This window comes from Phacochoerus africanus, chromosome 8, assembly GCF_016906955.1.
Source record: "Phacochoerus africanus isolate WHEZ1 chromosome 8, ROS_Pafr_v1, whole genome shotgun sequence".
NCBI lineage: Eukaryota > Metazoa > Chordata > Mammalia > Artiodactyla > Suidae > Phacochoerus > Phacochoerus africanus.
In genome coordinates, this window is record NC_062551.1 from 47,765,679 (window position 1) to 47,793,330 (window position 27,652).

General features: G+C 51.6%; 1 protein-coding gene across 1 annotated transcript; it reads right to left on the reverse strand.

Annotated features, from left to right (window-relative positions):
* Positions 1-974: 974 nt before the first annotated feature.
* LOC125134431 (F-box only protein 17) lies at positions 975-26,698 on the reverse strand. The gene is made up of 7 exons (XM_047793733.1): positions 26,546-26,698; positions 13,575-13,713; positions 8,572-8,937; positions 7,904-8,015; positions 5,162-5,257; positions 4,122-4,257; positions 975-2,470 (listed from the first exon to the last, which is right to left on the reverse strand). Exons 3-7 carry the CDS (start codon positions 8,918-8,920, stop codon positions 2,327-2,329), a joined length of 837 nt encoding a protein of 278 aa, XP_047649689.1. The 5' UTR covers positions 8,921-8,937; positions 13,575-13,713; positions 26,546-26,698; the 3' UTR covers positions 975-2,326.
* Positions 26,699-27,652: the final 954 nt, after the last annotated feature.

Sequence of the window (27,652 nt, forward strand, 5' to 3'; positions counted from 1 at the left end):
TTACTCTGACTCACGCTGGGGTGAGATTCTGCCTCCGCCTCTTCCTTGTTCCGTGACTTTAGATATATCCCCCGCTCTGGCCTCAGTTTCCTCCCTCGGAAAATGGCACTGAAAAAAAAAAAAAAAGTTCCTGCTGTGGCTCAGCGGAAATGAACCTAACTAGGATACATGAGGATGCCGGTTCGATCCCTGGCCTCGCTCAGTGGGTCGGGGATCCGGTGTTGCTGTGTGCTGTGGTGTAGGTAGCAGACGCAGCTGGGATCCCATGTGGCTGTGGTGTAGGCTGGCAGCTGTGGGTGAGGCCCTAAAAAGCAAAAAAAAAAAAAAAAAAAAAAACGAGAGAAAACGGCACTGAGAGTGAGGCTGACCTCACGACATCCCATCCTTGGCCATGTTAGATTTTTAAGATCTGGGAGCTGAACTTGTATCATTGGGCTCTGGTGCAAGACAGACCTCTCCTGCTTACTGGCCAGGTGACCCTGGGCAGACCATTTAAACTCTCAGAGCCGGAGTTCCCGTTGTGACGCAGCAGAAATGAATCCTACCAGGAACCATGAGGTTGCAGGTTTGATCCCTGGCCTAGCGATCAAATGGGTTAAGGATCTGGCGTTACCATGAGCTGTGGTGTAGGTCGCAGACGTGGCTAGGATCTCCAGTTGCTGCGGCTGTGGTGTAGGCCGGCGGCTGTAGCTCCAATTGGACCCCAGCCTGGGAACCTCCAGATCCCTAAAAAGCAAAAACAAACAAAAACTTGAGCCTGTTTCCTCCTGGGCTAAAGCGCAGTGATCAGGGTGCCCCAGGAGAGCTGCTGGGAGAACAGCTGAGAGCTGTTGGATGAGTCTCTGTAGCGAGTTTTTGGGTCCTCAAAGCTCACCTCTCAGCACATCTCCCAAAGCTCTCGTAATTGAAAACGTCCTCCAGGGCCTTCTAGGATCAGAGCTGGGGCAGACAAGCACCTCAATCACACACAAAAATCCCCATCACCGCACGCACTGCACTGATTTTATTGAGCTAGTTTGTGGGGAGACAGCGGGAGACCCGAGGGGAGCCAGGGCGGGAGAGCTGTCTTCACAGCACGCCTTGGCCTTGCTCCCGGGGTGGGTCTCTAAGCGGGCTCCAGAGTGGAGAAAAGGACGCTGTCAGCCAGCAGGAGGCGAGCGGCCCCTGAGGCAGAGGCAGGAGGTGGGGGAGGTCGACATAGCATGAGGGGCAGCACAGACTTTGTGTCGTCGTCGGGAATTCTGAAGGAAACCAGCCTTGGGAGTTCCCTAGTGGCCTAGGACCTGGCATTGTCACTGCTGTGGCTTGGCTTTGATCCCTGAACTGGGAACTTTCACATGCCTTGGGTGTGGCACAAAAAAAAAAAAAAAAGGAAAAGAGTAATTCCTGCTTTGGTGCAGTGGGCTAAGAATCCAACTGCAGTGGCTCGGGTTGCTGTGGAGCTGCAGGTTTGATACCCTGCACCTGCATGTGACTGATGCAGTGGGTTAAAAGATCTGGTGTAGCCACAACATAGGTTGCAGCTGCGGCTCGGATTCAGACCCTGGCCCGGGAACTTCCACATGCCGAGGGCGCAGCCAAAAAAAGAAAAAGGAAAAGCAGTAGCGCCAGTCTGGCCCAAAGGGGAGGAGGTTGCCTGGTCCCTGCTGTGAGTCCCAGAGATGCCTCAGTACAAGGAGGGTCCCTCTGATGGCCCTGTTGGTTCCCTCAGGACAGACTGCCCGACTGACCTCTGCTCCCTGCCAGCAATCGCCTTACCCCCAGAACATGCTGGCAGGAGTCTTCGTCCCCTACTGAATATCCTGGTTCAGTCTTTACTTTTTCTTTTTTGGTCACCACACAGCATGTGGAGTTCCTGTGCCAGGGATCAGATCTGAGCTGCAGATGGGACCTAAGCCACAGCTGTGTGGCAATGCCAGATCCCTAATCCCCTGTGCTGGGCTGGGGATCCAACCTGTGACCTGGCTCTAGAGAAGACGCAGATCCTGCTGCACCATGGCAGGAGCTCTGACAACCTTTGCTTTTTGACTCAGTCTATCAACGGATGTCCACACACGTGAGAAAAAATTTACAAATAAAGTACAGATCTCCGAGTCATCTTTGACACCTACCCCTGCCCCCACCCCCCAAAGCTAGGGAAGCAGTGACCACCTGGTTTGATCCCTGGTTTCTCCAACAGCATGTGGGTCACCATGCCAAAGCAGCAGTAAGTGGGGTTCACACTGTCCCCCGCATCCTCTGGCTCCTGGCTGCAAAGCTGCCCTTGATGGGTGACGGTGTCTGGCAGGTGGCAGTCGGCCCCAGAAGGCTGGCAAGGGCTGGTTAGCTAGGACAGGCGGATCCTGACCCTCACGCTGGAGTGGGTCACAAGGGCGCCATAGTGCCCCACCCAGGAGCGCGTGTCCCTCCCATACTGCTCGAAGGACACGTAGCGGATGCCTTTGCCAAAGTTGGTGAAGACGTGGGAGACCTGCGTAGGGAAGGGAAGCGAGGGGTCAGGGCCGTGGGCTCCTCTTCCTCTCGGACAGTCCCAGCTGAGCAGGTACCCGGCCCTGCTCCAGGCGCCGAGGGTACGGCGGTGACAGACAGCAAGAAGAGCCCGTCCTGGCGAAGCTGACCATCTAGGAGGGGACTCGGACACTGAAGGCAGATGGGGGAAGGGTGGAGGGACTTCCACAGGAGGTGGCGTTGAGTAAGCAAGGGTCCCAGTGAGATGACATTCGAGCGGAGACCTGAAGGAGGGGGTGGGGAGCCAGGGGGGCATCTGGAGGAAAAGCATTTGCAGATAGAGGAACAGTCAGTGCAAAGGCCCTGGGGTGGCAGCGGGCCTGGAGCAGAGTGAGGGGAGAAGCAGGAGATGGGGTTGGGGAGGCTATGGGCAGACCTTGTGGGGTCTTGTGACCACAGAAGGACTTCGGCTTCTGGCTTTTCTTCCGCAATTTAAAAAACTGAGATAAAATTCACCTAACATAAAATGTACCAATGAAAACTATACAATTCAATGTTTGTTTGTTTGGTGTATTTGTTACACAACCATCACCACTATCTAATTCTGGAACATTTTCATCATCTCCAAAAAAACCCTCGAATCCATTAGTTGTCACTTCCAATTCCTCCCTCCCCTCTCCCCTGGCAACCACAAAACTGTATGCTTTCCGTTCTCTACCGCTTTGCTGATTCAGGTAAATGCAATCATACGTTTACATGGCCTTTGGTATCTGGACTCTCACTTAGCACAGTATTCGCAAGGCTCACTTGTATATAGCGGGAATCTGCACTTTATTCCTTTTTCCAGCTGCATGATAACGCTTTTTGCTCTGAGATGTAGCCATGGGAGGGTTACAAGCAGGGGGGATGCATGATCTGACTCACTTTATGGGGGTTTTTTTTGGTCTTTTTAGGGCTGCATTCACAGCATATGGAGGTTCCCAGGTTGGGAGTCAAAATGGAGGTGCAGCTGGGGGCCTCCACCACAGTTCTCGGCAACACCAGATCCTTAACCCACCGAGCAGAGCCAAGGAGTGAACCCTCGTCCTCATGAATTTTAATCAGATTCACTACCAATGAGCCACAAGGGAAACTCCCTGACTCACTTTTTAATGGGATCTTTCTAGATGCGCGATGGGTCTGTGTGTTGGGTTGAGGGGTGGGTGGGAGGAGAACAGCAATAGAAACCAGAAGACCACCTGAAAGCTTCCTTTGATAAGTGAGGTACGAGGACTGTGACAGATTATGCTCGGGAGCCAGCCTGGGCTTGAATCAGGCCCTACAAATTCAGTGTGACTCTGGCCTAGTCACGTAACCTCCCATGCCTCAGTTTCCTCAACTCTAGAATGGGGATGGGGTGAGGACTTTGGTTCACCGATGCACTCCCAGCAACTGGAGCAGTGCCCAGCACACTGCAGGCGCTCAATAAATGTTTGGTGAACAATGAGGCCATGGTGCTAATGAATTATGGGTGAAACTCTTGGGGCAGATCCCCTACTAAGGGCGCAATGATTGTTAGCTGTTGCTGGAGACATCCCGCCGTAGTGAGAGCTGGGAAGGGAATTTGAGCGGGGTGAGAGGTGGGCGTGCCGTTGGGCAGCTCAGGGGTGGTGTGGAGGGCGGTCTGGACCTACCTGTCTACAGCCTCTCTCAGTCCACTGAAGAACCGGATTGGGTGAAGCCGAGAACTTGACCACTTCGTTTTCGTACACATCCAGGAGGCGAACCCGGAGCCGGTAGATGCAGCCGCAGTTCTCCCGGGCGCCCCACCTGCCAGGTGGCGGTGAGCCTTGATGCCTCCGCCGCCCACTTCGGTCTCTGGGTTGCGGGGGGAGGCTAAGGGCTGGGCCTCCCTGCACTTTGTGGAGGTCAGGCCCGGGAACCTCGGGGGCGGAGCTTGGGTGGCCCTGGGGTGGAGCCGGAGCCTGGGGGAGGAGCCCGAGCTTCCTGGGGTGGAGTCAGAGCGGCGGGTGGGGGTGGGGAGCCTGTGTGATCCAGGGGCAGATTCTGGAGCTTTGAGTCAGATGTGGGGGGACATTGGGAAGAGGGGTGTATGGTGTTCTAGAGAGGAACCACAACCTGGGGGAGGAGCCTGAGGGTATGGGAATCCGGATGCTCTGGGGAGGAGCCGGAGCCTCACTGGAGTTTCCGTAGAGGAACAAGAGCTTGAGGAAGTGCCTGAATGCTTTGAGGGGGGACCTGGGTGCTCTGGAAAGGTAGGGGCTCGTTGTGGGTCAGCAGGCTCTGAAACTAGCCAGTGCCCTGATCCCAGCTCTGATCCCCTGAGCCTCAGTTCTCAGGGCATAGTGCTCCCAAGCCTCCTGAGGCCCTGGGCATCCACGCGGCCGCAGGATCAGGGCTGAGCTGCCAACCACGGGGGTGGAGTGCTGAGGGGGATGCTTGTTGAATTCAGACCAAGCCAAGCCAGCGAGTGGCCCTCATGCCTCCAGCCCCGGAGCCTGCTGGGAGGAGGGCGGAGGAGGGCAGGGTGGGGGCTCGGCGCTCGCCCCTCCCTGGCTCTGCTACCTAAGAGCATCGCTTGCCCTCTCTCAGCCTCACTAGGAAGGGGGCACAGTAGCAGTGCCAGCGCGTGAGGTTGACGGAGGTGTGAAGTGAGCCCCTTTGGCAGAACCGCGGCCACCCCCACCGACACTCAGGGGCATTCTCCACTCACCAGTCGGCCACACAGATCTCAATCTGGGCGCTGTCCAGCAGCTCCTGCCACACCCCCTCCATCACCAAGTCCACAAGCTGCCTCTTGAAGCACCATCTGGGAAAGGAGGGGAGGGGGAATGGCATGTGGGGGGTGGCGTGGCAGAGTCCCATCATTCAAGTCACAGCCCAGATGTCCCATCCCCCCAGAAACCTCCCCTGACCACCCTGTCTAAAGCAGCCCCTCAGGGTTGCTCTACCAGAACTATGATGCGCTGGGCCTCCCCTCTGGCCTCTTACATCCTCTCCGCCATTCACCCTGCTCTAGGCTTAGGAAGCTGACTGTATGCAGATCTGCCCCTAATATTTGTGGGGACTGGGACATAAGTACATATATAGACCCACCCACATCTCAGACATCTGAGCAGGGGATTTTGGGGTCTCCTCAAGTACTGAGAGGCCCACGGTCTAGGGCTGTGCTGCCTATATGGAAGGGTCCCCTTGACCCTCTACTTCCTGTTGGGTCAGCCACCAGGAAGCCAATGGGAAGCTCCAGCAGGAGAGGGCAGGGAGAGGAGGGTGAAATCAGGGCATGTGTCCTCCTGGCTCCTTCCCGGGGTCACTGTGGGGCCGCTCTCTCTCAACGGAAGAGCACAGCTCCACAGTGCCCTCCCCTCACAGCCTTCTCTGGCTTCATGTTTCAGTAACTGCTTCTGCCCCTTTCCTGCCAGGCCTAGGTTGGTAATGTCCCTTCCCGCCTCTGTTACTAGCCTAGGGTCCTGCAGTATCCCGTGTCCCGCCTGTATCTTTATAAATAGTCCTCCTCTAATGTCACTGTGCCATAATCACAGGAGTAATGATTTATCGGAAGAATTGATAAACTGACCAGAACAGAATAGAGAGCTCAAGGATAGACTGAGGTATGTTTGGGAACTTTATAAGTGGCAGAGGGGGCACTGCCATGCCATGGGGAAGGGAAGGATTCTCTAGTAGATGGTGTTGGGAAAACTGGCTCAATCTATGGAGGGGGAGAAACTGGATTCTCACTGAACATCACATTTAAAGGTGGATTAGAGATCTAAATGTAAAACCAAAACTAGGAGTTACTAGAAGAGAATGCTAGGGAAATTTTTTTTTTTTTGCCATTTCTTGGGCCGCTCCCACGGCATATGGAGGTTCCCAGGCTAGGGGTTGAATCGGAGCTGTAGCCGCCGGCCTACGCCAGAGCCACAGCAACGCGGGATCCGAGCCGCATCTGCAACCTACACCACAGCTCATGGCAACGCCGGATCGTTAACCCACTGAGCAAGGGCAGGGACTGAACCCGCAACCTCATGGTTCCTAGTCGGATTCGTTAACCACTGCGCCACGACGGGAACTCCTAGGGAAAAATTTTTTACACAAAATTTAAAAAAGGAATTCTAAAGCAAAAAGATGCATTTGATCATATGAAAATAACAAATAACACCATGGACAGAGTTAATATTGATGGCAGAGTGGGAGGTTTCTGCAATGTCCAGGATGGACAAGGGACTAACTCCTGGGAACACCAGGAATTCTGGTACAGCAACGAGAATAAGACATCGACCTTAATAAAAAATATGAACAGAGAGGGAACCAAAGAGCTAATAAGCACATGAGGAGATGTTTAATTATTAGTAAATCAAAAGGTGCAAATTAAAATAGCAGCGAGGAAAAAAAAAATAGCAGCGAGGGGAGTTCTCACTGTGGCGCCCCAGAAATCAATCTGACTAGCATCCGTGAGGACGCAGGTTTGACCCCTGGCCTCACTCAGTGGGTGGGGGATCTGGTGTTACCGTGTACTGTGATGTAGGTTGCAGACACGGCCCGGATCTCACATTGCTGTGGCTGTGGTGTAGGCTGGGAGCTATAGCTCCGATTCGACCCCTAGCCTTGTACCTTCTATATGCCTTGGGTGGTGTGGCCCTAAAAAGCGGGGGGGAAAAAAAAAAAAGCAGCAAGATATCACCTCACCCCTAATGTGCTGGTAACTACTAGAAAGCTGGATAATGCCACATGAGGATGTTGTGGTGGGAGGGGACAAGGAAAATGGATATGGAGTATAAGGATAAAGAGAATCAACCAACCATTCAAACTGTTTTGATGTCCTCATAGCATTTGTCACCATCAGAACCTCTGCAGTTAGACTACTTGGGTTCAAATCCCAGCTCCACCACTTACTAGATGTTAGCGTCTGTGCCTTAGTTTCCTATTAAAAAGTAGAGACAAGGAGGTCCTGCTGTGGCTCAGCAGGTTAGGGATCCAGAGTTGCTGCAGCTGCGACACAGGTCACAGCTGTGGCTTGGATTTGATCCCTGACCTGGGAAGGGGTGCAGCCAGAAAAAAAAAAAAGAAATAAAAAAGAGACAGTAAGAGTATTTGTGTTATAAGGGCTGTTGCCAGGATCAAAAGGATTACATGAAGAGCATCTGGCAGTGATTAAGCTCGCTAAGTGTTTGTTAGGTCGTTTTTATTTTACTGTTTTTCTGTGTTTAACATCTCCCCCCAACCCTACATCTAGAATGCAATGAAAAATGAACAGGTTCCTGAATTCTCCTTATATCTCTGGCACATAAAACAGTGCCTGGTACCCGGAAGGCTCTCAACAAATATCAGTTGATTGACTGACTGAATAAGTTAATAAAGGGGAGGGTGAAAGTGGGTGAAGGTGAGGACAAGGATGGTAGGGTAGGGCCCGCATCCCTCTTTGGGGCCCCTGCTCCAGGGATCAAGGGCCACTCACTCGAAAGAAGTCACAAAGCAGGTCTGGGAAGGAGCACCCGGCACCAGTGTTATGTTCTTTTCCACGGCCCAGCCATTCCCTCCGTGCTCCACTTCCCAGCCTCTGAAGCCCTCTGTGGGATTTAATGGGGTTGAACACAAGAAATTCGCCCGCCAGCTCGCCCAACAGAGAGCCAGCCACTACCTAACTTGCTCCGCCCTCCAGTTCCTCCCTCCTAGCGGCCTGCATCCGTGGCCCCACCCTACGACCATGTTTTCTTCGCATTCTCAGCACTGCCCATCCACTCAGCTTCTCCCCAGCCTCACTCGGCCACGCCCCCTGTTCCGCCTCTCTTCAGTCTCAAACCGCTGGGCTTTCATTCTGGCTCTGCTCCGGGTTCCTCCCGCCTTGTTCCCGACCAATTGTCAGTTCTCCTCCCGACAGTCTCTCTCTACGATCTTATATTTCTACGCAAGCTCCGTCCCTGCCGGCGCCCAATAGGCTTCTCCCTAGCCTTCTTCTGGCTCCTCCCTCTTTAACCACGCCCATCTACTCTACGTCCAGCGTGGCGCCAAGCCGGCTATACAGCCCCGCCCCCTGTCTCCTACATCCTGGCCCCGCCCACTCACACCACCTGACCTGGGCACCCAAGCTCCACAACCCTCCTTGACCCCGCGCCCGGCACCCACGCTCTCCGCAGGAGTTAAAGATGAGGTTGCGGCCGAGGGGCGCTCGCAGGCAGTAGCGTGCCAGGGCGCAGAGCGGGAACTCCTCCTCGTCCTCGCTGTTGGGCGGGCAGCGCTGGGCCACCGCATAGAGTGCCCGGCCCTCTGCACTGCGGTCGCGGGCCAGTTGCAGCAGCCACACGGTGGGGCCGTCCACCACGTCGCGCCAGGCGCGGCACACGGGGCGGCAGCGCGTTATTAACGCGCGCGGTGGCACGTGGCTCAGCACTTGCACTAGCAGCTCCGGGGGCAGCGCGTCCAAGGCCATGGGCGAGTCTGCGGGCAGCCGCCGCCGCGAGGGCCGGGCGCCCATCTTCGAACGCAGGAATCCTGCGGGTAGAGGGGGGTTGGCGGGTCAGGGCACCTTTTCTTCCAGGACGCAAATTCTCTGCGGCTTGACTGTAACCTCACCAGGTACATGGCGTCTGGAGGAACTGCCACCGCCAAGAAAACCCGGCATCCTGCCACTTGGCTCTGGTTGGCGACTGGCTTCTCCCCAGCTTTCCTCCTCGAGCTACAAACCCCTGGCCTGATCATGATCCCACTAAGACTGCTAACCACGGCTTCCATCTCTGACCGCTGCACTTGTATCAGGCTAATTAAGCACTTTATATACAAAAACCCGCTGAGAAGGGACCGTCTCCAACCTATTCTCCACACTGACCCAACTCTCAGGCCTCTGGAATCAATGACCTGTCTTCAGCAACAATCTACTTCCTCCACCTCTTTGCTGCACATTCTTGTCACCTTCTTGCTCTAACTAGAACTTAGCTCTCCTGTAGCCTCTCCAGGTGGGTAAATCTCCTTGCTTCTAGGTGCTGCTTCCAGACCATTCCAACATCCTCCCCTAACTCCCCAGCTCTACATCTCATCCGCAGAGTAGAAGGTCGGCCGCCTTGTGTGACCTCATCTGCTGACCCAGATCACCGCTCCTCCCTTCTGCACGATTTTAGCTCCAGGCTCATTGCCACTCAGGCTGCTCTTATCAGTCATCCTCCAGGCCAGGTGATTTCCATATTCAGGTAGATAATCCTTCCTTCTGCCACCTGGGCCTCCTCTCTGTTCCCTGACCAGGTGTCCTCCTAGCCCCTCCCTCCCGTGGTCACACCTACACCTTGTCCCAGTAACCACAGCCTCATTCCACACCCCTCTCCACCTCTCTTTCCAGCTGCTTCCTACCAGTGCCCTAGACCCCCACAGTCCTCCCAACCCACTGTGACCTCCCATCCTTTGTTCCTACCTCTTTTTCACTGCCCCACACCCACTCAGGTTCTCAGTTCTTCCTATCCAGCTCAAACCTCTTGGTTAATCATTAAAAACATTCTCTGCATTCAGCCTTGCCTCCTCTGGCTTCCTCCTACACATGACCTGGTTAAATCCAGCCCTCCACCTACCTGTGCCCGTACCCATACCATTTAAAGCAGCTAAAGAACACCACACAACTCCACTGGCTGGCCCCTCTTCAAGTCTGTGAACCTGACCCTCAGGCATGCCCCTAATGCCTGGCATCAGATTCTATTTCTCTTATCCACTTCCTCTTCCTCTCTATGGCTAACGATTTCACACCTTCTACCCTCTCCCCTCCTTCCACCTCTTCCCTCTCTCCTGGCTTCTTTTTTTTGCTTTTTAGGGCTGCACCGCAGCATATGGAACTTCCCAGGCTAGGGGTTGAATTGGAGCTACAGCCACCGGCCTACACCACAGCCACAGCAACGCCAGATCCCAGCCGCATCTGCGACCTACACCACAGCTCATGGCAATGCCAGATCCTTAACCCACTGAGCAAGGCCAGAGATCGAACCCGCATCCTTATGGATCCTAGTCGGGTTCATTAACTGCTGAACCAGGAAGGGAACTCCTTTTTTTATTTTGCCAAGGGCCTCACCTGTGGCACATGGAAGTTCCCAGGCTAGGGGTCGAATTGGATCTGCAGCTGCTGGACTATGCCAGAGCCACAGCAATGCCAGATCGGAGCTGCGTCTGCGACCTACACCACAGTCCACAGCAATGCCAGACCCTTTAACCCACTGACTGAGGCCAGGGATTGAACCTACATCCTCATGGGCACTAGTCAGGTTCTTAACCTGCTGAGGCACAAAAGGAACTCCTCTCCCAGCTTATTTTGCAGGAAAAAATAAAAGTGATGAGAAGTGAACATCCCCAGACCCTCGCCACCCATGTACCACCCTCCTGCCCCACGCTTTCCCACCGTGACTGCTCCCACCCCAGGCCACCGTCTCACAATCCCCCCCGCCCCCCGCCGCCGCTGCACCTTCAGCCTCCCCCTCCACACTGGATCGTTCCCTCAGCCCACACAGTCATCTCTCATCTGAAAACAAACTCCTCTTGACTGCGCCTCCCCTTCTAGCTCTGACCCCATTTCCTTGCTCCTCTTTATAGTAAAACTTCTCAAAAAATTGTCACACTCACTGCCCCCATATTTTCTACTCTGATCAGGCTTTGCCTCCTTCCCTACTCTGAAATGTCAAGGTCCCTGATGACCTCCCCTCGGGGCTGAGCCAGTAGGCCCGGTTCAGCCCTCATACTGCATGACCTGTCAGCAGCACCTGACACGGTGGGTGACTCCCTCTTCACTTGGCTCTGGGCTGCCACACCCCCTGGACCCCTTTGTGTGCCTGGAGGCTCCTAGTCATTCATTCTCCTTGGTGGTCCTTCCTCCCCGCTCTGATCTCAGTTCTGATCTGTCTTTGAACTTCCTCTATTCTCCATCAGTGCTCCGCATTCGCCTGGAGAGTTCATCCACTTTCCTCACCTCTTACCTGGACCATCCCTGTCTCCCTGCTCCTTTCCCAACTGTCTGTTCCCCACAAGCAGCCAGGTCCGGTGTGAACGCTTGAGTTGGGTCCAGTCCTGGCCCTGCTCATAGGTGAGCGATGTCATCACTGGGGCCCACGGGCCCCAACAATCTGTGCCCATCACCTTCCTGCCCTCATCTCCCCACCACTCACTCTGCTCCAGCCACACTGGCCTCCAAACCTCAGGGCCTTTGCACAGGCTATTTCCTCCACCTGGATCCAGAGGACGTCTTTGCTCACCTTGGTGCTTCCTTCGAACCTTTGCTCAAATGTCAACTTCTCCACGAGCCCTTCCCCGGTCACCTTATTTACCATTTCAGGGCCCCACGACCACCACCGACACCCCCTTCCCTTTTCTCGACTTTATTCTTCTCTAAAGCTCCTATCACTTTCTTACACACACACACACACACAGGTACATATAATTTACTTAATTTAAGTAAATCTTCCATATCGCCTGTCCCCCTAACCACACTGTAATCACCATGAGGGCAGAATTGTTGTGGCTTTTGCACACTTCATACCAGTGTCCACACCAGTGCCTGACACACAATAAATGTTCAATAAAGAGATGTTAAGGGAGGGAGTTCCCGTCGTGGCACAGGGGAAACAAATCTGACTAGTATCCACGAGGCCGAAGGTTCAATCCCTGGCCTGGCTCAGTGGGTTAAGGATCTGGCATTGCCATGAGCTGTGGTGTAGGTTGCAGACTTGGCCTGGATCTGGCATTGCTGTGGCTGTGGTGTAGGCCAGTTGCTACAGCTCTGATTCGACCCCTAGCCTGGGAACTTTCATAGGCCATGGGTGCAGCCCTAAAAAAAGTAGAGGGAGCTGTTAAGGGCGTTCCCGTAGTGGCTCAGCTAGTAAAGAACCTGACTAGTATCCATGTGGATGGGGGTTTGATCTCTGGTCTCGCTCAGTGGGTTAAAAGATCTGGCATTGCCATGAGCTTCAGTGTAGGTCGCAGACGTAGCTCTGATACACCCCCTAACCTGGAGACTTCCATGTGCTAAAAAGCAAACAAACAAACAAACAAACAAACAAAAAAACAGATGTTTAGTGGATGACCAAAGGAACTGGCACATCATGAACCCACTTCACAGGTGAGGAAATCAAGGCACAGCAAAGTGAAACACCTTTACCGAACAATCACCCAGGCAGAGAGCTCCCCCTGTGGTGCAATAGAGTCTGTGATATCTTGGGATCCCTGGGACTCGGGTACAATCCCTGGCCTGGCACAGTGGGTTAAGGGTCTGGCATTGCCACAGCTGTGGCCCGGGTCTCCGCTACGGCTCAGATCTCATCCCTGGCCGAGAACTCCATATGCTGCAGGGCAGCCAAAAAAAAAAAAAAAAAAAGGGAACCCAGGCATTAGCTCAAGACCTAGTGAGAAATTCACTTCATTTCCCCATCAGGGCAGAAATGTTTAGCAATGAAATGCTCACGCCTGGATCCAGCTGGGGTCTGAGTCCCAGCTCTGCTGCCTCAAGAGTAAGTCCCTTTATCCTTTTGTGCCTCAGTTTCCTCTTCTGAAAACGATGTTGACCGTACCTACTTCATAGGGTTGTTGTGAGGATGAAATGAGTTAATATTTGCAGAGCACTTAAGAAAAACCACTGCCGTCTCATAAATAAAGGTAATATTAATATAATATTAGACACTAAATTATGTTAGTTGCTACGATTATTACACATCATAAAAAGATGATGAGCCACCACTAGCTACCATATTTTCATCTGGTGACATTTATTGGGCCCTAAACCACTGAGCCAAGCATTTAAGCTGGATCATCGCACCGAATCCCATCATGGTGTTTTAGTGGCCAGAAGAATCCTTGGAGGTTGTCCTGGGTTAAGAGGCTTCAATGAGCTAATGCTCGTTATATTAGCTAATGCCAGTAAGTGCTTGATTCATGGCAGCTGTTACTATTTTTAAGCAAATTGATTAGGGTCTCGGTAAGAACTACGCCTGGATCAGGCCAGTGGTCTGTGGACCCGGCACAAAGCCCAACCCCCCTTTCGTCCCCACGAGAGAACTGAGGTTGTGGAGACGAGGGTGTGCTTTGCCCCGGGGGGTTATTAGTCTCATTAATAATTAGCTGCAATGTACAAGCCAGGCCACCAGCTTGCCCGGCAGGGACATAAAACTCACCAGAGTGTAGTTGTCTGGGTTGGCTCCTCAGGAATGTGCCAGTCACCTGCCAATGGGGATCTCTGGAGCTGAGGGTGGTTCCCTTACACGCGAGGACGGCCAGACTTCACTCGGCAGGAAGGACCTCCACGTATGAGCCCTGGGTACACAAAACACTGGTTTGTGATGCTCTGCTGAGGACCAGGCGGTACCTCGTGGTCACCATGTCCACACGGCTAAATGTCACCTACTGGCTGGGTCAGAATGCCTGCTGCCGGGGCGTTTGGGAGTGCGGATGTGTGTGTGTTTGGTGGGGAGGTTATCTTACTGGTTGTCACAGTACCTGGGAGATGTCACTGATACTCTGTTTCCAGGGACCCATGACGCATGGCAGACCACATCTTTCCCAAATGGCTATAACAACATATGTCTTCTTCCCTGACTTGATCTCTCTCCATTAAGAAGTGGAGTCCCGGAGTTCCCTGGTGGCTCAGTGGGTTAAGGATCTGGCACTGTCACTGCTGTGGCACAGGTTCCATCCCTGGCCTGGGATTTTGCACCCTGCAGGTGCAGCCAAAAAAAAAAAAAAAAAAGCGGAGTCCATATCCCTCTGCTTGACACAGGCACACCTTTGGGACTGCTTCACCTTTCAGACCACAGAAGTGACACTGCTAAGGGCTTTTGGAGGCTGGGTCATCAAAGAGGATGTAGCCTTTGCCTGACTCCCTGGGGATGCGTGCCTGCGGAACCGTGAGTGCAGTGGTGTGCTCCTGCAACCGCGCAACTGGCTCTTGAGAGAAAAAGAGCCTGAGTTTGTAGCACTTGCTGGTTTCTCTGGGGTAAGTACACAGCGCCTGGCTGACGGCAAGGGACCAACATGACGTCCCTGCACTTGGAGCTGGCAAGGGTTGCCCACAGTGCACTTCCAGGATCTGGTGTGAGCCGGCTCCAGCACACCACCCCCTGACTCACCATGTAAGTCTGGCTGCCCTGACGTCATCACGGTGGTGAAACCCCGTGAAGACAGACAAGCTTGGGGTGCTCCAGCTCTGAGTCTCCACACTCCAGGGGCTGGACAGAGGAGTAAATGAGCCCTCATATGACCCAGCCCCAACCACTGCCCGATAGCTCCTGAGACCTCCTGGGCTGAGCCCAGTCACTCTTGAGCCATGAAAATAATAAAGGAATGGTTATTGTTTTAAATCACTGCCTTTTTTTCATCTTCTTATGGCTGCACATGCAGCATATGGAAGTTCCCAGGCTAGGGGTGGACTTGGAGCTCCAGCTGCCCGCTTATACCACAGCCACAGCAACGTCAGATCCAAGCCACATCTGTGACCCACACCACAGGGGTGGATCCAATGCTGGATCCTTAACCCACCAAGCAAGGCCAGGAATCGAACCTGCACGGACACTATGTCAGGTTCTTAACCTGCTGAGCCACAACAGGAACTCCCAAGTCACTGCCTTTTGAGTGGTCTGTTATGCAACACTGGCTAAACGATGCTCGGTGACCTGTATTTCAGGGGACAGCACAGTCACAGAGGGCTGCCAAGAGAACTGCAGGCAGCATTCAAAGTCCCCTCTGGGGCAGAGGGACTCATTTAGAAAGTTTTTTTCCCCATTTCCTGAGCTGAGGGCTGGGTACAGTTATGTTTGTTGGATGAGGCTGTGCTTTGCCCCAGGTGGGTATCAGCTGCATGAATAATATTATCAGGCTGTAGAGTTTGCACATTTTCTATAAAAGGTTTACGAGAAATGATAACCATAAAAACAGAGATGGCAGTCCTTGCAAAGGAACCAAAAGGTGTCCAAAAATCTCTCCCCAAAGTTATCAAACAAAAGAGAGGATTATTTTCAAATGAAGGAACCCAGGAAACTTCTGAGAGTGAGCTTCTTTCTTTCCTCAGCGGTTCCTTGAATCGAGCAGGGCCAGAGACCCTCTTATAGTGACTGGATTTTTTTTTTTTTAATGGCTGCACCCGGGACATGTGGAAGTTGCTGGGCCAGGGATTGAACTGGCACCTCTGGAGCGACCCAAATTGCTGCAGTTGGATGCTTAACCCACTGCACCACAGTGGGATCTTGTGACCAGGAAATTTTGCACATAAATACCCCCATGACTCAATGGTGATACCATTGCCGTGGCCTGCTGGAGAAATTTATAATAAGCATTATTTTATGATTATTTATATGGCTCTGGGGAGTGAGTGACTAGGCTCAGCTAAGCGGCTCTCGTGCAGTTGCCCCCGGGCAGTGGCTGGCGCTGGGTCCTCTGAAGGCTTATCACCCCTCTGTCCAAGCACTAGAGACAGGGACTCAAACAGCTGGAGACCCCCGGCCCCCGGCATTTCCCCAGCTCCATGTGGTCTCCCAGCTAGAGCGTACTTCCTCCAGAGAGGAAGAGTTTTACTTTTTTTTTTTTTTTTTGCTTTTTAGGGCCACACCCAAGGCATATGGACGTTCCCACGCTAGGGGCTGAATTGCAGCTACAGCTGCTGGCGTACACCACAGCTCATGGCAATGCTGGATCCTTAACCCACTGAGCAAGGCCAACGATTGAACTCGAAACCTCATGGTTCCTAGTCGGATTCGTTTCTCCTGTGCCACAACGGGAACTCCAAAGATCATTACTCTTGATAAAGATCAAAATATAATTTCACTTTTTAGGCTCATGGTTGATTATACCTGTGGCATATGGAAGTTTAAGGGCCAGGGGTGGAATCAGAGCTGCTGCTTCAGGCCTACACCACAGCCATGGCAATACCAGATCCAAGCTGATCTGAGACCTACACCACAGCCTGAGGCAACACCAGATCCCTAACCCACTGAGCCAAGCCAGGGATGAAACCCGAATCTTCACAGACAATGTCAGGTTCTTAAATCAATAAGTCACAATGGGAACTCCTATACACTGCTGTTCTTTTACTTGATTAATTTTCTTACTTAATTTTGTTAATTTTATCTTTATTGATTTAGCAATTGCACTTCAACTGATTTTTAAATTAATCACTCTGATTAGTTAACAATGCACCAGAATAACTTAGGTGCTACCACTGCATATTTATAAACTTTTTTTGGTTTTTCTTTTTTTTAGGGCCACAAGTTCCCAGGCTAGAGATGGCATCGGAGCTGTAGCTGCCAGCCTACACCACAGTCAAGGCAACACCAGATCCGAGCCGCATCTGTGACCTACACCACAGCTCATGGCAACGCTGGATCCTTAACCCACTGAAGCAGGCCAGGGATCAAACCCACATCCTTGGGTACGAGTCGGCTTTTTAACCTGCTGAGCCACAATGGGAACTCCCTATAAATGTGTTTTTCCTTGCTGCACTAGTTAGTATACCTTTTTGTATTTGAAATGTCATTTCACTATTTTTTTTTAAGGTAAGAAGTAGATTTATGAATACAGGACACTTGAGAAGGATACCAGAGGGCTCTGCCCTGGGAACTAACTGGGCTACATTTTTTTTGTCAAAGGGAAAGTGAGGAGAGAGGCCAACTTCTTCCTCTTCCTTGGTGGCTGTCGCGGGAAAACGGGTGCGAGAGGATGGTCAGGTTCCGGGTCTCGAGTGAGTTCCTGGAACTCAAGTCATTTCACTAAATTTTGTTTTATGCATTTGGAAGACCGAACAAACGTTACTGTGAATTCCAACACCCCGTATTGGTCTAAAAAAACACCTGGGTGTTGTCACTGTCTCTCACTTAGGGGTCAGTGCTTCTCCATGAATAATGACGTCAGCTTTTCTATGTGCTGGAATTTTTCCAGAATACAATCTTCTGGGGAGAAAAGACCCAACTGTCAAAGACTCAGGTCCCATAAAGCCTATTGGGACCCTCTACTGAAGGCAGGGAGCAGCTGAGGGTATCCTGGACCACTGGTGGTTAGGTGCTCCCACTACAGAGGCATATGATCTGGGTTCACATCCTGGTTCTGCCTCTCCCAGGGCGGACCATCACTTAGGTACAGCGTTGGCTTTCAAGCCTCAGTTTTCTTGTCTGTAATATGGGGATAACGTTTGTTCTACCTTAAAGGGTTGCTGTGAGCAGTGACGGACACATATCCCTAAGCTATACCTGGGGCTCAAGGACTAAGACCCAATGGTCACAAAACAATAGGTTTTTGCACTTAGGGTAAGGGTTTGATAATGTGAAAGATTTAGGAACTGAGGTGTTTCCTGTGGCTCCCCCTTGGGGAGAGGGGGTTGGGCATTTTCAAAGCTCTGCCAACTACCCAGGCCACCCATGTTGAACTTGAACTCCTTAGGGGGAAAATGTGAGCAAGCCACCAAGCCGAAGCCAGAAACTATCTCCAATGACACACTACGGTGGGATCTGGGGGGCATTTCTGCCATGTATGCACACACAGCCATGTTCCGTTTATATTTGCACATGAGTTCTGTTTCCCAGAATGGGTCCCTTTAAAACAGGTGCCTTCCTGGATGTATAATTTATATCCAAAACCCCACAGACACTGCCAGGTACACTCTGCATTCTAACAACTGTATGCAATTGTGCAACCATCACCACAACCAACACGACGGACACTGTCACTCCCAAAGGGCTACCCCTTCCCAGGCGACCCCCACCTTCACCCCGACTACTCTGCCGTCACTATATATTCAAGTTTTCTTTCCTACAATTTCATAGAAATGGAATCAGACAGTGTGCCCATTAACAATTTGCAGCCCCACAGCTCCAAGCTGAGAACCGAGTTTGGGCGTTTAAATCTTTTTCCTTGGTCGGCTGACAGGTGAAGCTTTTCCAGGAGAGGGAGCCAGAGGGATGCTGCAGGAGGAAGAGGTTTTGCTTCCAGCTTCCAGACCGGGTTGGGAGGGGCGCGGAGGGAGAAGGCAGCTTCTCTGCCCTCTTGCCCAAGCACGCGTGCCCCTCAGTCAGCGCCTTCCTCCGGCACCCGCCTCGGCTGACTTCCTAGCTGAGTGCCTCTGGTGAGACACCAACTTGTGAACGGTTTTTCCCAGCATCTTAAGAGGACCAACTTCTGTCAAGTGCCGGAGGGTGGATTTCCAGAAAGTTCCACAGATGCAGCACTAAAGGGTCTCCTTTGTCCTTTAGTGAGCTACCTCCAGGTGCTCTCCAAAAGTATTAGGGTTTGTGGGACTGTCTTCTTAAGCTATTTTTGTTGTTCTTGTTGCTGCTGCTTTTTAGGGCCGCCCCTGTGGCATATGGAGGTTCCTAGGCTAGGGGTCGAATTGGAGCTGCAGCTGCCGGCCTACACCACAGCCACAGCAATGCGGGATCCGAACCTTGTCGGCAGCCGACACCACAGCTTATGGCAACACTGGATCTTTAACCCACTGAACGAGGTCAGGGAAGGAACCTGCATCTAGTGGGGTTTGTTAACTGCTGAGCCACAATGGGAACTCCCAAGCTCTCTATTTTAGATCTTAGGGGTAACGGCTGCTCCTTATATTTGCTATCTCTATATTCTTTAGCATTCTCTTTTATGTCTTAGTTGTCAATTCCTCTAACGCTAACCTCCAGCTATAATGAATAATTCTGTGTTTTAAACATTTCCCCTTCAAATTACTGTGTGATTTCGGTCTCCTAATTGGAGGGTACAATTGATACACATAGTACAGGCCTGTCTCTTCTTTCAGCAAAACACTGTGTGATTCTTCCACATCATTGCATGTATCAGCAGCTCACTCCTTTTTCATTGCTAAGTAATAGTCCATTGAACAGATAAACCACAATCTGTCTACCCACTCGCTGTGATGGACATTGTGTGGTTTCCAGTTTGAGGCTATGATGAATAAAGCTTCTATGAACATTCATGTACATGTGTTTGTGTGGACATATGTTTTCATTTCTAATGAGTAAATACTCAGGAGTGGAATTCTTGGATAATATAGCAAGTATGTATGTCACTTTACAAGAAAACACCAATCTTTTTTTTTTTTTCATTTTTTAATGGCCACACCTGTGGCATATGGAAGTTACTGGACCAGGGATTGAATACAAGCCATGGCTGCAACTTTTGCCTTAGCTGCATCCTTTAACCCACTCTGCTGGGCCGGGGATTGAACCTGCACCTCCTCAGTGACCTGAGCTGCTGCAGTTGGGATCTTAACCCACTGTGCCACAGCGGGAACTCCCTGATCATTTTCTCAGCATGATTGGGCCATTTGCATTCCCATCAGCAATGTGTGAGAACTGCAGTTGCTGGCACCTTGTATTGTGAACCTTTTAAATTTTAGGCAGAATAGTCTCCTTTTCATGCCTTAGGGAGATTTTCCTCTACCTGACATTCTCCCTTATTAATTTTAACTCTTTATTCTTAAACTGTGGGGCCAGTGTTGTTTCTAACCTGCAACAATTGGTTCCAGAAAAACCATCCATGAGACAAGATTTAAATTTCTGCTCTTTAGGGGAGTTCCCATTGTGGCTCAGTGGTAATGAACCTGACTAGTATCCATGAGGATGCTCTTGAGAATTATTGGTATACACGAAGATTAGATGTGCCTTCCCCTTTAAGAAGGCAGACTGAGGGACGGTAATCACCAGCCTGTAGTAGTCTGTAAGAGCCTTTAGAAGATTTTTTTTTTGTCTTTTGTCTTTTTTTTTGTTGTTGCTGTTGTTGTTATTGTTGTTGCTATTTCTTGGGCCGCTCCCGCGGCACATGGAGGTTCCCAGGCTAGGGGTTGAATCGGAGCTGTAGCCACCGGCCTACGCCAGAGCCACAGCAACGCGGGATCCGAGCTGCATCTGTGACCTACACCACAGCTCACGGCAACGCCGGATCGTTAACCCACTGAGCAAGGGCAGGGACCGAACCCGCAACCTCATGGTTCCTAGTTGGATTCGTTAACCACTGCGCCACGACGGGAACTCCCTAGAAGATTTTTTTATTTTTATTTTTTATTTATTCATTGTCTTTTGTCCTTTTAGGGCTGGACCCACAGCATATGGAGGTTCCCAGGCTAGGGGTCTTACACCACAGCCACGCCAGATCTAAGCCGGGTCTTCTACCTATACCACAGCTCACGGCAACACCAGATTCTTAACCCACTAAGTGAGGCCAGGGATCGAACCCACAACCTCATGGTTCCTAGTCTGATTCATTTTTGCTGCACCACAATGGGAACTCCAGATTTTTTTGTTTTTAAAGGCATCCCTTCTGGGAGTTCCTGCTATGGCATAGCAAGTTAAGGATCCGGCATTGCTAGAGCTGTGCAGCTGCATCTCAGATTGGACCTCTGGCTTGGGAATGCCAATAAAAGGCAGGTATGGCCGAAAAAGGCAAAAAGGAAATAAAAGGCACCTCTTCTAGGTGAATGCAAACCTAGGGTAACATGGCCCAGTGATCAGAGCAAGAGCTGCTTTGAGCCCCCGCTCATACCACTGCTCTTGGCTGGGTTCATAATAGTAACAGCTAGTTCTGTGCTAGATGCTCTCAAAACAAAATCCCAGGAATCCCAAGTTCCAATGCCCCCAGGAGACAGGCCATATCCTAAATGAGGCCAACTGGGTGGAAGCAAACAGGGAGCAGCGGAGCCTCTGGCAAACCAGAGAGAAGAGCCCAGCCTGGAAGCTGTGCCGGTGCCCACACTGGCTGATGTACTGCCAAGTAGGAAGGTGGCCCCAGTTGGGCCACCTTTTCCAGTTTGTCAAGGGACTGGAAATCCCTGTTTTTATGTGAAGTCACCCCATTTTTAAGTGTTAGTGTTTAAAGAAAAAAAAAAATCCAGAGTTCCTGCTCTGGCACAATGGGATTGGCAGCGTCTCTGCAGCACCAGGACGCAGGTTCAATACTGGTCCAGCACAGGAGGTTAAAGGATCCAGCATTTCTGCAGCTGGGGCGGGGGTTGAAGTTGCGGCTCGGATCTGAGCCAGGGAGCTCCATGTGCTGTGGAGTGACCAAAAAAAGGAAAAGAGAAAAATCCAAGCACAGTGCCAGCCAGATGATACAGCTCTGCAGACCTAGGAACCGACTGGAGGTGGCCTTTAGTGGCTTCGGTGTTATCCCAGCTGATCTTCACACCGCAAGGCCTAGAGAAGTGGAAAGACTCACTCAAGGCCACAGAGCAGTCAGAAGTGGAGAGCGGATGGTGATCTGCTCAGGCCGAGCTCCTTCTCAGAGGGCACCTTCTCCACGCACAGCAAAGAAATTAAAAAGCAAAGCAAAGCGTACAGGAGGGAGAACATCACCAGGACAGGAATGTCGACAGAGTTCCCACTGCGGCTCGGTGGTAATGAACCCAACTCTTAATCATGAGGATGCGGGTGCCCTCCCTGGCCTCGCTCAGTGGGTTAAGGATCCGACGTTGCTGGGAGCTGTGGTGTAGATCACAAACGCAGCTTGGATCTGGCGTTGCTGTGGCTGTGGTATAGGCCGGCGGCTGTAGCTCCACTTTGACCCCTAGCCTGGGAACCTCCATATGCTGAGGGTGTGGCCCTAAAAAGACAAAAAAAAAAAAAGAGTCGATACATTTCTGTAAGACAGAAAGCAGACAGACGTGTAGGGGCTGGGCAATAGGACAGGGCCTACTATGGGGGCCAAGGGAAACTCAAGGACCTCCAGGGGCTCTGAACCCAGAGTCAAAGGTCCAGAGAGGCTCAGGATGGGGTAGCAGAGAGCTCGGCGGGCAGAGTGAGGACAAGTCAGTGCATCTTGGAAAAAACCATGCCCGCGGGCTCCCTGCTCCCTCAGCTTCCTCCCCCACACTTCGCCCCTAGAGCTCAGGCTGCCTGCCTGTCACCCAAAGAAAAATGACACAATCCCGGATGACGGTGTTTTGAACAAACTGCAGGAAGCGTCCGGGAAGGGCACAGGCTGCTGGTGCTCTGAGTATAACCTGAGTATAACGCCTGGCATTGGGGAGGGGGCTCCCCGCGGACTGGCTTCCTTGGAGTCAGCAGGGACACGCCCTGCGGCCACTCCCCCCCCCCCCCCCCCCCCCCCCCCGTCAACGGGACAAGGAGGCCGGTGGGAAAGCAGGGCTCTATTTACAACAGCTCCAGATCTCATCCCAGTTACTCAACAGTCACCCAGCCTCCTGGGCTTTTGCAAATGTGCTCAGACAGCAGGGATCACCAGATGCTTGAAGAAAAGCAGCGTCCTGACAGAGAAGCGTTAAGGTAAATGTGCAGAGCAGCAGGGGACTGACCCCAGAGGAAATGGAGACAATTCCAGGGCCAAAAGGAGGGCGAGGAAGAGGAAAACCCCAATGGCTGCCCTCAGGCTTCGTGGGCCCGTGCCCTGTGCCCTCGCACAGGGCCCCATACTTACAAGGGCTCAGTGCTTGTCTTAATGCTTTACTACTGCCAACCTGAAACTCTCTTTTTGGAGTTTCTGTTGTGGTGCAGCAGACATGAATCCTACCAGTAGCCATGAAGTTGCGGGTTCGATCCCTGGCCTCGCTCAGTGGGTTAAGGATCTGGCACTGCCGAGAGCTGTGGTGTAGGTCGAAGACCCAGGTCGGATCCTGCACTGCTCCCAGCTGTGGTATAGGCTGGTGGCTACAGCTTCAATTCAACCCCTAGCCTGGGAACCTCCATATGCCGTGGGTGTGGCCCTAAGAAGCAAAAAAAAAAAAAAAAAAATTTTTTTTTTCATTTGGGGCTTTTTTTGGCTGTGCCCACAGCAAGCGGAAGTTAAGCCAGGGATTGAACCTGCTGTGACAATGTCGGATCCTTAACCCACTGTGCTGCCAGGGAACTCCCTCAACTTGAAATTTTTAATCATTTTTGAACAAGGGGCCCACATTCTCATTTTGTACTGGGCTCCGCAAATTATGTAGCTGGTCCTGGGTACACTCAGATTTGGGAAGAAACTCAAAAAAAAAAAAACAAAACAAGAATGGGATACTATAAAAAGAAGAGTGTCAGGAGTTCCTGGTGTGGCAAAGTGGGTTAAGAATCTGACTGAAGTGGTTTGGGGTGCGGTGGGTAAAGGATCCAGCATTGCCACAGCTGCAGTGTAGCTGCAGCTGCAGTTTGGATCCAGTCGCTGCCCTGGAAACTTCCACATTCTGTGGGAGCGGCCTTTTAAAAAAAATCAGTACTAAGACAAACAAACCAACTTAAAAATTGACAAAAGATGTGAATAGACATTTCACCAAAGACACAAATGACTAATAAGCACACGAAAAGATGCTCGATGTCACTAGTCATTAAGGAAAGGCAGAAAATGCAGGAAAATCACAATGAGATAAGCCCTTTATGCCCACAATGGCTAGTGTTCAAAAGATCAACCCTCCAGGACCAAGAGAAAGAGGAACCCTCACAGGTTGCTGGTGGGAATGTAAAATGGTACAGCTCCTTTGGAAAAAAGATCGTTTCTCTAAAAGTTGAATAATGAAAAAGAAAAGTCTAGCGTGCCCTGGTGACTCAGCGGGTTAATGATCTAGCACTGTCACTGCTGTGGCTTGGGTCACCTCTGTGGCTGGGGTCTGATCTCTGGCCTGAGAACCGCCACATGCCGCAGGTGTAGCCAATAAAAAAATAAATAGCTATAGCAAAACATAAACTTACCACGAAACCCAGCAATTCTCCTCCTAGCCTATCTACCCAAGAAAAATGAAAACATACATCCACACATGGGTGCAAAAGTGACAAAAAAGACATGGTTGCAAAAGTGCACAGCAGGGAGTTCCCGATGTGGCTCAGTGGTTAATGAACCTGACTAGCATCCATGAGGATGTGGGTTCCACCCCTGGCCTTGCTTCGTGGGTTAAGGATCCAGTGTTGCCGTGAGCCGTGGTGTAGACTGCAGATGTGGCTCAGATCCCTCGTTGCTGAGGCTGTGGTGTAGGCCAGCAGCTGTAGCTCCGATTCAATCCCTAGCCTGGGAATGTCATATGCCCCATGTGCGGCCCTTAAAAACAAAACAAAAAAAGTACAATTGTTCAAAAGTAGTGGTACTGAAGACACAGTGAGCTAAACAGCAAATTCATAGCAGACAGTAAGAGAGATACTGAATTGCACCATTTCTCTCTCACTTCACTGTCATCACTCTCTCACTCAACTGCATTCCGGGCCACAGCACAGGTGAAGCAGGAGGCAAAGTTACTTTGGTTTTTGGTATGTTCTAATTTATATGCAATGAACATCAATGTGTATTAAAGAATATGTTTTTTGGAGTTCCCTTTGTGGCACAGTGGGTTAAGAATCCGAGTGCAGTGGGCTCAGGCAGCTACAGAGGTATGGGTTCAATCCTGGCCTGGTGCAGTGGGTAAAGGGTCTGGCTATGGCATAGGTTGCAGCTATAGCTCGGATTCAATCCCTGGCCCGGGAACATCCATGTGCCTCAGGTTCGGTTCTGTTTTCCTTAGATTATATTCCTTTTAGCATTGAAAAAATAAGGCATTTTATTTCTGGCAAATCATTTCTGGTTTATTTTTTTGGCTGCACATGTGGCATGTGATTGAACCTGAGCCACAGCAGAGACCCAAGCCGCTGTAGTGATGATGCTGGATCCTTAACCAGTGTGCCACAAGGGAATTCCAAAGCAGCTTCATTTCTATTTGATTTGTGTACTGTATGCCTAACTTGATTGGCTTGAAAAATTAGCATTGAAATAAATATAAAAACTTTGTTAAAATATTTTAGGAGTTCCCATTGTGGTGAAGTGGAAACGAATCCGACTAGGAACCATGAGGTTGTGGGTTCCATCCCTAGCCTTGCTCAGTGGGTTAAGGATCTGGTGTTGCCGTGAGCTGTGGTATAGGTCACAGACATGGCTCAGATCTGATGTGGCTTCAGTGTAGGCCAGCAGTTGTAGCTCTGATTGGACCCCTAGCCTGGAAACCTCCATGTGCCCCAGGTGCGGCCCTAAAAAAATAAAAATAAATAAATAAATAAACTTTAAAGTCAGGCCTTACAAAGGAGTCAACAGATCTTTATATATATACATATACACACACGCATATAAAACAGATTTTAGATATATAACAGATTATATATTTAATGGAACAAGAAATAAAAATTTATAAAAAATATTATTTTATGTAACAAAACTACCCATAAAGAAACTAAAAGGAATGCTGTGATTATACAGGAAGGAGGGAAACCACGGAGATGATGAAAGCTGTCCATCTATTTTTCAGCAAAGGATTAGCAGACAGTCTAAAAGTTGATAAACTAAGAAATAACAATGGAAGAACTCTCTTCAAAGATTTGGAAGTAACCACCGGAGGAATAAAAAGCTGAAAAGGATTTAAAACCATGCACTACGGGTCACAAGTTACTGTGCCATTTGTGAAAAGCAATGTACTTACAAAAATTTTTAATTGGCTGCGGGGGAGGGCGCACGGCTTAAAGGACTGCTGTTGCATGCAAAGCTCTGTTCTAATTTGTCTTTTGTTTTTGCTTTCCCAGGACTTTTTAAAAAAATGTTTTATTATTTATTTTAAAAATAGGCTAGTGATGTTACGGTCTTTCAAAATAGAGGGTAGACAGCTGCTGTCTCAAGTTGAAGGAACAAGATACGGTGCGTTAACAGATATCCCTGAACACTGCAAAAGATAACTTAGAACAAAATTTAAATTCGGTGGAGCGGTCGCAGTGAAAACACACCCAAGGTGCCCAAGTTGCTAAACCAAGACTCGGTGCTCTAAAAGCTGATGCACAGAATTTTCCGCCAGGCAGAGGAAAACAAAAGCCAGGATTGGTTAGGAGTGGTCTGGCCTTTCACCCGCTGCAGTGAACACGTGTTGGTCCACTACTTTGGGGAGGGGAATTTATTTCATGGTGGCCTCGGCGGACCAGCAGCCGGGCGGAGAGGCGAGGGCTCTAGAGGACCGGTTTTGGCAAAGCCCCTGCTGTGCGAAAACACGCGTTTGTGTAACTCTGGGCTCGGAGTGGCGAGGGAGGGCGGGCCCGGGAAGGGGCGCTGGGGCACAGGACTCCCGGGACACGCCCGTCCAGGCCGGGCCTGGGACGGAAATCCTTCCCGGGACGCTACAGCCGCGAGTGGGGCCAGAACACGGATTCCGACCTGGGTCCCCACCTGTCCCGGCGCTCACCTGGCGGCCCGCTCGGAGGCGGCGGCGGCGGGCCAGGATCCCCTTCCGCACTCTGCTCCGCGAGGCAGTCGGGGGGCACTGCCCCGGTCGGCCCTCTCCGGGTGGGTGGCGTGCGGCGGCGAGATCCGGTGGGCGGCTGCGCAGCCGGACAGAGGGAGGGGCGGGGTCTGGGCGGCCGCAGGCGCCAGGGGGAGGGCCCAGCTGCCGCGAGGCGGGCGGGGCGGCGACCCGGGCCCCGCGCTCCGAGGTCTGCGGGCGGGCTCTTCCGAGAGGCTGCATCTCAACAACAGGCAAGGTCTCGGAGCGCGGGGCTACCTGCCCAGGCGTCCCGCGATCTGAGACCTGGGTGCCCTGGCGCTCACCGCAGGCACCTCCGATAGGCGGATTCCGCCTCCCCGGGAGCCCCTCGCCGTGGGAAGTGTCCTAGCTGTCCCCCCCACCCCCACCCCGTCTTCCCTTCTTATTCCGGCCACCGGCCTACAAGCCGCCTCCGCCGTTCAAAACCTCTCTCCCTCTGTCCACTGCTGGTAAAGGGCTGTGCTGTGACTCCGCCCTCGGACCTAGTGTGAAACACTTGGAGAGAAGTTTCTGTCCTCAGGGATGCTCTCGAATTTACATTGTGTCCCCAGGGGAGTGCCTCAGGCTTGTTCTTAAATTGAACTTCTTTGCCACACGTTCTCTGAGGCCAACCTGGGCGCTCCTACGTTAGGTATTTGTCCCCGCCCCTAAATTGCAAACTAGGGAATTAGTGCCAGGTTCACAGTAAGAATGGGCCCACAAGGAGTTCCCATCATGGCGCAGTGGTTAACGAATCCGACTAGGAACCATGAGATTGCGGGTTCGATCCCTGGCCTTGCTCAGGGGGTTAAGGATCCGGCGTTGCCGTGAGCTGTGGTGAAGGCTGCAGAGGCAGCTCGGATCTTGCGTTGCTGTGGCTGTGGTGCAGGCCGGTGGTGGCTATGGCTCTGATTCAACCCCTAGCCTGGAAACCTCCATATGCCGCGGGAGCGGCCCAAGAAATAGCAAAAAAAAAAAAAAAAAAAAAAGACAAACCAAACAAACAAAAAACAATGGGGCGACAACACATTTCTCCCTGGACCTCTGCCC